Below are 9,091 nucleotides of genomic sequence, written 5' to 3'. Positions count from 1 at the left end.
GCAGGACGCCAGCCTATGTATGTAGATCAAAATCAGCAAGTGCGTACGTCATCTAACTCGGCAAGTGTGTCCATTGAATAGGCATCATGATCTAACTCAGCCAACGTGTACATTGAATAGACAACCCGATATAACTCAGCAAATGTGTATATTAAATAGGCAAACTGATGGAACTCCAGTAAACACTTCTGCACCTAAAAGAAACTTTTGTTCTCCGTTTAGCTCCAATGTCGGCTACACAACCTGTCATTCTTCAGCACAAGCAACAAATCAAACTATGCCTAGAGATCACACTCAGCAAGCGTCTACATCAAATTGGAAAACTTCAGGAAATCCAGTTGTGAAGATGGAAGATACTGTGTCAAATGACTTGAGAGCAGAGAATATTAGTATTAAGAATAATTTACAACAGGTTTTGCACCATTGGCAACAGGAAAGAGGCAGGAGTAAAAGTCTAGCTCGCATCCTTCTAGAAGAAAGAAGACAGCGGGCTAAGGAAGAAGAAAGTTTACGGAGCAAATTGAAGGATGCTTCTGTTACCATACAAGGTCTGCTCAACAAAGTGAGGCTGCTAGAAAGTAGCAGGATAACCTTTACCTGCAAAACTGAACGTTACCAATGAGAAGCGAGGCTGCAGCTAAAGAACAACTGACGCAAACTTGAAAGAACTTGTCTATAGCAAATTTCTTTTGATGGAAACAGTTTTCCTGAATCGTTTCAGTTTTGGATTCCGATATCAGTATGAATATAGTTTATGTTCCATATTTCTATCATTTATTTATGCTTGTATCCTTTAGTATTGACAGTTTGACACAAAACTTCAAAATGAATTCTGTGGGCAGATAATCCTGAATATGTAAAATTAGTTCTAAGCTCAGTTGTGTTCCTCTTTAATGTGAACCAAATAGCAAGAGCTGCTTAAATAGGACATAAGCTATATTTTAACTACAGAAGAAAATTCACCAGAAAGTAATTAGTAAAACAGGAAATTCTGATAGCCTGAACAGAAGTTCTACAAGTTGCTTTTTATGTACTTTGTTTATTTTGTGAGCTTTTTACAAGAATTTTGAGAGTGTACATCTGATTTGAGCTCATATTGCCTGTCTGAGCCCAAGTAGCGGAGGAGCACTGTAATTTGACTGCTTGCAATCTGCATAAAACACAACATCAATTGATCAAGGTTTTGTTTTGACTTAATGGCCACCTCCTGAACTTTCACTAGCCATTGGGTCGGAAAGTAATCACTGGGCATTGGATTGGAGCTGGTTCAAATGGAGTAGAATGCTTATTTTAAGGTTCATATAACCTACTCCAACTGGTTGAGATTGAGGGCGTGGTTGTTGATCTTATATATAATGCTAAATATAAAAGTTTGTCTTAGTGCTATTTAATAACGATTGAAGAAAACAAAGGACTGGAAGGAAGTTCAGCTCCAACATCAGCCCCACACCCTTCTGTGATGATAGATCTAAACCGAAATCATCTGGAGTAGAACATGAGATGAGATCACTAGTGCCCCTAAAAGAAAATTCTGTTCCTCGTCTTGCTCCAATGCCAGTTACAAAATCTGTCATCAAAATTCACTGTAGCATAACATGAGAACGCTGTACCAATTATTCTTCAGTTCAAGCAACAAATCAAACTATGCCTGGAGATCACACTCAGCAAGCGTGTACATAGGCAAACTTCAGTAAATCCAGTTGTGAAGATGGAAGATACAGTGTCAAATGACTTGGGAGCAGAGAATAATCGTATTAAGAATAGTTTACAACAGGTTTTGCAACTAAATTTCATATTTGCAGCTAAACTTAAATGAAATTCTCACATTTATGCTTCATATACTTATGTTGTAGAAAAGAAAATGAAAACTAAACGAATTACTACTCGAGCAACAGTAAAATTGTTTTACATTCTTCACCTATTGTATTGTTAGTTGCTCACTGTTAAGCCACAACCTGCCCGGAGAGAAAGTACAAGCAGCAATATCTCGGTAGTTTTCTAGTTTTTCTTTCACCGAGCTTCTTCTCATGGATGTCATCCTCATTGGCAACCGTCACATTGTCTTCCTTCAATATCTTCTCCATTGTTTTCCCTGTCGTTTCTAGATCTGTCGGAGAGCATAGATCAATGTGATGTGCCTCACCACTAGTAATTGCAGCATAAACATCAGGGGATGCTGGAGCAATCTTGTTATGGGGTGCTTCCCTTGTGCACAAACTAGAACTTGTGCGCCTGAAAAAAGTTATACTTAAGAAGTTAGCATAGGGATTTTCTCGGTTAGAGAGGAAATTATTTAGCAGAATAGGAATTTTCTCGGTAATTACTTAGCATATGATCCAAAACAATACATATTAGGGTGCCATTTTAACCTATGTTGCTCAGACTTTCTGAAAATGCTGCTGCACCTAAGCCGGATCCTTAAAAAATGTGCTACTTTTGGAGGATCCAACACACGCTTGTAAACATTCTTGAAAGTCCGAACAACATAGATTTTAACTATATTTTGAGATTCAGCAATCTTCACTTCTAAGATTTCCTTTTATAATGAATTCAAGCATCCTAAGGATAAAATGATTTTTTGCAATTTCTATCTGCTCATTTGGCAAAATTTAGGCAAGTTACTGAAACCAGTAAGTTGCAATTTGAACCATTTTATGAAGAATAATCAAGGTTCACATTATGCATCTGTAATCATCAATAGAAGCCAGCTATTTAGCAAACAAATTTTACCTGGAACAAGAGCTATTTCTGTGTTCATAAAAGGTTGCTTCTCTAAATTCCTGTTTGTGTATTTCACCAAAATCTCCAATGTTTCTCCCATCCTTATCAGCTTCTGATGATTTTGAATCTTGTAGACTGTCTTTCTCCGCGTCTACTGACATTACAGTGCTGCCGGGAACTGTCCTAGTTTCCATGTTACATCTACATTCCCTTATGATAGAAATAGCCTTATCCAAAGTTCCTAAAGCTTGTTTGACCTCAGGGATAATACCAACATTCTCGTTCTTGCTGAGCTTCGGTACAAGTTGATTGACTGGACAATCATGTATGTTCCTTTCATCCTGATTTTGATGTTCGATCTTTTCACAGGCTTCATCTTCAATCTCCTCGATTTCACTATGAACCTTTTGCTCAGGACATATTTCGTTACTGTTTGTTCTAGTTTCTTCATCAAGAGGAACTGCATTTTTCTTCAAGTTTTGTAATTCTAAAGCTATATCACCATTAGGTACTTTATCGGAGTAAAGAGACTCATGTATTCGAGCATACAGTGGATCCTTCAGAGCCTTACTGAAATCTTCATCACCTTTAGCAGCTGAAGCTACTTGCTGCAATAACCATAGTGAATTACTTGTAGGAGCATTAGATATTGTTTTTTTTTTATCAACTTTAAGTGTAAAACAGGACTATCTCTAAGTTAACCTTTTTATAAAGCTTGAAACCACCACCTATGAGCTGCCTTGAGACGAAATTAATTAATGCTGGAGGTATAAAATCCAGTTTAATATCCAAATTTCCTATCATCCTGCAAATTATAAAGTTGAAGAAAATCAAAATTGATAGTAAAAAGTGGCAGTCTTTAGCTCATTTACAACTTAAATCTAATCTTATTCTGACCACATTATATTCCGCTTGCATATCTGTTCCTTAAGCCGGATGGATGGGTTCATTCTATAACAATCAATCAACTACGCATCAGTCTTAAGCTAGTTACGGTCAACTTTATGAATCCTCTGATCCACTTTGATCAGTCCAAACGGTTCTCAAAATTTGACTACTTTTCCGCTGACAACTGACCACAATTCTATTCTTTCATCTGAGGTTGAACTGCCTATGTGGATCTCACATAGGCAAGTTATCAACAGGTGAATTAGTATAGCTCGGTTGGTAAGAATGTTCTCAATCTCTCCTCACTAGCATTTGGATATATGAAGAGTGTGTGTTACCTGAAGTAGCTCCTATTATCAGTAACTTTTTGTAGAGCAAAACCTCCCAGAAGATCAACTCGTACTACATCCTGTGCGTCTGGTATCCCATCTTTGGAATAACCATGCGTACTTCTATCAACGCTATCTACGTCAGAGATCTGGAGAAAAAGACACAGGAATGTGATTATGGGCATATGGATAGTTAAGGAAAATAAGAAACACTAACAAGCCTCATGGAATTTCACGTGCTTACCGTATTGGCAGTCACAACTATAAGACCATCTTGAAAGTATTCAAATGCAAATAAATGTACCACTGCTTCCCTTGCTGACAATGGCCTTGAAAGCTTCATCCTTTCTTCCAAGTAATTAAGTACATATTAGTACATTTAGGAGCAGCATCAGAATGTGACGAGTTATACAATAGGAGGACCAACCTTACTAAAATTATTTGTTCACCAATTCTAACCTTTTGCAAGCACTGGGATGCCGCGACCTTAAAAGTTGGAATCATAGTTTGTGGCCACCTGACAAGAAAGTGGCACAATTGTTAGTCATCAATGCAATTGTTACCAAACGAATCACTTGAAATGAAATTTTCATCTTCGTTTTCTGTAAGATTTATTCGTTTCACTTGTGTTGCCAATAAACAGTTGCTTAGTTAAGAACATTCAGTCTCTAATTATCATTTTTCAGATAAATCATCGATTAAACATTTCTGCCAGTACCAGTTTTCGTGCCAGAACGCTGAACGAAATTATCTGATCTCTCTTAAAATCTAGACTGCAACTGATATGAAAACACAGCCAATACCAAACAACCTTTATATACTTCAAACTCTTCACTTACTTCCAGTTTTCGTGCCAAAACGCTGAACGAAATTATCTGATATCTCTTAAAACCTAGACTGCAACTGATATGAAAACACAGCCACTACCAAAAAACCTTTATATACTTCAAACTCTTCACTTACTTCCTTCAATTTATCTCATTCTCAATGGTGGACGCATAGGTTCAGAGTTTATCGATAAAAGTAGATGTTTATGATCAAGCAAAGAAAAGAAAAAATAGACTTTTTATCTCCTTATCTGCTCTTTATTTAAAACAATTTTCAAATAGTGTATTAGTGAGCAGAAGTTAGAACATGCATCTGTTGCATTTGAAGTATATTGGTCTGAGTTCAAGTGTCGCAAACATACAAAAACCTTACCACTTTTTGTATAGTTCTGCTTCCCAAGAGAGGCAAAAACCTGAAATAGAAGTTTTCTTCTTACATTAATCTTCTCCACTACTACATAGGGGGCGGAGATATATATATATACATACATAAATTTAACTTACAAACATCTAATGGGCCATCCACATAGCCTTCAGCTAGAAGGGTGTGATAGGGAGTGCCTTCTGGTCCCTCTCGGTACATAACACGGATCTCCTCGGTGTCCTGTTGTACCTGTCATAACGAAAGAGAACTAGAATCACTTATCGCTAGTAGCCCAAAATTTCCAAGAAAAATGGAGCGCCGGATAGTAGTAGTAGTAGTAGTACTAATACAAGCAACAACCACTGCTTGTCAAATTAGTTTTAAGAGAAACATAAGCATTGGGAAAGATAGCCTACTTTCCAACCACCATGTGATGCCTCGGAATCAGTTACCGATGCACTCTTCAACATGCTCAGGAAGTTCGCCACTTCCTTGGTTCTTCTATCTACCAGAGTCTCACTACATTCTGCCAAAAAAGAGAGTATGCATTTGATGTTATAGATTTTATAGTAATTTGTTTGATGACATACTAAATTGAACTTAGAACTGACCGTGAAGATCACACTCCGAGGAGCATAGGATTTGATTCTTGACAAGGGTCTTCAGCTTATCATAATTGACAAGATCATCAGACGATAGCGTCTGATCCAGTCTATTTCTGTATTGAGATATGTTACCACTGTCCCTCATATTGTGTCCTCTAAAGTTCATGAAAGTCAAAAATCTATAGTAAATGAACTAGCTTTGTAGATGAAGCACAAACATACCTACAAATATCTGTTAATCATAACAATACATCTAAGAACAAATTTTATCGACTTGAGATAAGTACTTCAGTAAACATTAACATTCTGCATTATGCCATTATCAAAATTCAATTATACACGAAAAGGTGCATATGTCAATATATTTGCAATAGGTCCTACAAAGTATCCAAAAATATCAAATTTACCAAAAACCTTTTTTCGTAGACCGAATGAAAAAGTGTCTTTCAAGCTGGCATGATTGTTACATACTAGTCACCGGTTCATTCTTCAACAGGTACACGGTCAGAGCCCTGGCTCTTCCCACTGCTTGGGAGCTTACGCTTTCATGTTCTATTTCACTCTCGGGGGTTCTTTACCTCTACCTTGGGGGAATATGAATTGAGACTTTCAATGGTCCGCTCTTCTCTCCTCGTGATCAAAGCTAACCTGAGAAGTTGAGTATTCCTTCTTAAGACTATATATATATCCTAAAAGTTTGAACAGCTTATCAACTAAACTATGTGCAACCAATATATATGTAACATGAACCAATGTCACACGCTTCAACACGGTATCAGACGAAGCAGGTAGAGGTCCTGAGTTCTAGTCTCACTGTCTCCGTCATCAAAAAGAATTTTTTCGTGTTTGGCTCATGAAAAAGAAACAGACTAGTAGACAAAGGAACGTATTGAGAATATAATTAAGTAAACAATTAATAACCATGTTAGTTAAATAAGAAGCTATATAACTTGATCAAATTTTTGATCATCCACATATATGCAACTGTCATTCCACATTTTTTCACTCACAAAAGCAGATATAATCACCAAAAACATTATATCCCACCAACACATGACACACACATATATAAAATCATAAATAAAAGTAGAAATTGGAATACTTACTAAAGGAGAGAACAAACCTTCAACAATTATAGAGCTAATAATATGTTCATCAAATTTTCAGCTCTTCTTAAAGTACTCCACTTGGAATTTTTTTAAAAGTATTGAGAATAAGCTAAGAAGTAAAATAAAGAATTTTATGCAGCAGAGATCTCAAGAGAAAAATAATGATTGAAAGTGTTAAGTTCAACTAATATGAAACCACCAAGGTGGATATCTAACATGGGAATTTTCCCTTTCTTGAACATAACAAATAAATTTAATTTGCTGAACAACAAAGCAGAATTATAATAAATATATAGGAAACATGAGAGTAATTAAAAGGCAAACACACATGTTGAAAATGATGTGTTCTTAATTAATAAGAATATGGAATGTGCATCTTTTCTTTTTACAACAACAACAAAAAAGAATTATTTTAGCATTTACAAGGACATATTTTTGATACATTTTGGTATTACCAATAAGTAATCTTTTCAAATGAATATTGATATCTGATATAATCGCCAGATAAAAAGAATTATGAAACCTTTTTGAAGATTGGTAAAGTAACCATAAAGCAAGATAGTGTGGCTGGAAGTATTGACAAATGTTTCTTTTTTAAAAAATATTACAATTATATAGTATTCGAACTCAACGAATTCATAATTATGTCAAGTGATTCTATTAATACAAATTCACGTCATCGTATAAGGTCATCAAAAAGAAACAAAAAGTACTTCCAATTAAAATTTTTATTTTTAGAGCTCGAATTCAAAATTTATAATTAAGATTCAAACGGCGATACGTGTTGAAAACTTCAATAAAGTTGGAATTTAGGAAAAGGTGTGTACTTTGGAAAATATCATGGGAGGCACGTACGATGTACCTATGTGATACAAACAATGCATTAGGTATAAGACATCGATACTTTCATTAAAAATCCCAAACAAGTAACTACTTATACATACATACTGTTATCTGATCATATCTATTTTAATTACATAATTATACTTCTTCCGTCTATCTTTTACTTGTTATGTTGCTGAAAATAAATGTCCAATAATACTTGTCCAGTTTAGAAAATTAATGGATAATTTATCTATTTTTATCCATTTTATTTTTGGTATTGAATATTATTCATTATTCAATATATTTTTCAAAGTATTAAATTTATTATATTCAAAGGGTGATATAATAAAATTACTCTTATTATTTATTATTTTATAAAGTATGTGTCAAATTAAAAGTGGACAAGTAAAAATGAACGGATAGAGTAATTAAGTTACTCCAACATCGTTTGAACAAAGATTGCATGTAAATACCTACAAGAATATGGTCTGATGGTCAGTGAAATGAAAGAAAAGTGTAATGATATTCATATATAACCGATGCATATGCTGATGAAAGATAATAATCAATAAAATAGTAAATGAAGGAGTGCATGTAAATATTTACGTGCTTTCATGTTTACGTAAAAATATGACCAAATAGATAATTTTACTTACCCTGTTAGCTTTAATCCAAATTTGATATTGCTTGCTTTAAAAAACTATAAAAAAAATATATATAATAATTATTAATTTAAAACAGAATAACATAAAAAGACTAAAATTGAGAACCCATAAATTTTAAATGATTGGTGGTTGGAAATCAAGATTCGAGTGAGGTAGTGCTAGCTAGAAAAGCTTCATCTTTGTGATAATATACTTTGAAAAAGAAGAATTTATTCTTGAATGGAAAAACTTTTATTAAAGTGAAAAAAAAATGTGTTAGGAAAGGAAAAAGGCAAAAAGGGGCAATAAAAGGTAAAATATAATAACATACTTGATTGACTTCTATGCCAACACCAGTAGTTTAACTCATCAATTCTTTGTAAGGGGGTTGAGAATTTTTTTTTTTTTTTTTTTGCTAAAACTTTGAAAAAAGTATTCGAAGAGCCTTTGCATAGTTTATGAATTCTGCTTAGCTTAGTAGGGACCTAAACACAGAAATTTCTTTTCTCAGCTCAAATTAAATTGAATTCACTATCTTCGACTCGATCCTCGACTCCACACAAAGTCACAAACAAGAGTTTTATTGCGCCTAATTATTTTTTTTATATTCATTTTGGACCCGCTAACTCTATATTTCACATTTGATCGTTTTCCTAGTAGCTTACTTGTCACGATTTTTATATGACCTTTAAGAAATTTACTTCCGTTATTACAATTTATGCAGTACACATATACTCTCTGTTCAGAAATATTTCACAAAAATGTTTGACATAATATTA

At 34.4% G+C, this 9,091-nt stretch overlaps 1 protein-coding gene across 6 annotated transcripts; it reads right to left on the bottom strand.

The window, feature by feature from the left end:
* Positions 1 to 1,716: 1,716 nt before the first annotated feature.
* LOC107854587 lies at positions 1,717 to 7,246 on the bottom strand. Of its 6 annotated transcripts, none has more exons than XM_047397343.1 (12): positions 6,841 to 7,246; positions 6,206 to 6,382; positions 5,741 to 5,889; positions 5,546 to 5,655; positions 5,270 to 5,378; positions 5,139 to 5,178; positions 4,366 to 4,455; positions 4,183 to 4,282; positions 3,948 to 4,087; positions 3,424 to 3,526; positions 2,731 to 3,329; positions 1,717 to 2,232 (listed from the first exon to the last, which is right to left on the bottom strand). In XM_047397343.1, exons 3-12 carry the CDS (start codon positions 5,877 to 5,879, stop codon positions 1,944 to 1,946), a joined length of 1,719 nt encoding a protein of 572 aa, XP_047253299.1. In that variant the 5' UTR covers positions 5,880 to 5,889; positions 6,206 to 6,382; positions 6,841 to 7,246; the 3' UTR covers positions 1,717 to 1,943. The 6 variants fall into 6 exon arrangements, with proteins under 6 accessions (XP_047253299.1, XP_047253300.1, XP_016555088.1 ...); XM_047397344.1 differs by having other exon boundaries at positions 6,142 to 6,382; positions 6,858 to 7,246; XM_016699602.2 differs by having other exon boundaries at positions 6,149 to 6,382; positions 6,858 to 7,246.
* Between the last annotated feature and the right edge of the window lie 1,845 nt (positions 7,247 to 9,091).

The sequence above is a fragment of the Capsicum annuum genome, chromosome 10 (genome assembly GCF_002878395.1).
Source record: "Capsicum annuum cultivar UCD-10X-F1 chromosome 10, UCD10Xv1.1, whole genome shotgun sequence".
NCBI classification, from domain to species: Eukaryota; Viridiplantae; Streptophyta; class Magnoliopsida; order Solanales; family Solanaceae; genus Capsicum; species Capsicum annuum.
The sequence above is the reverse complement of the archived record's forward strand: the minus strand, read 5'-3'. Positions and strand labels throughout refer to the sequence as shown.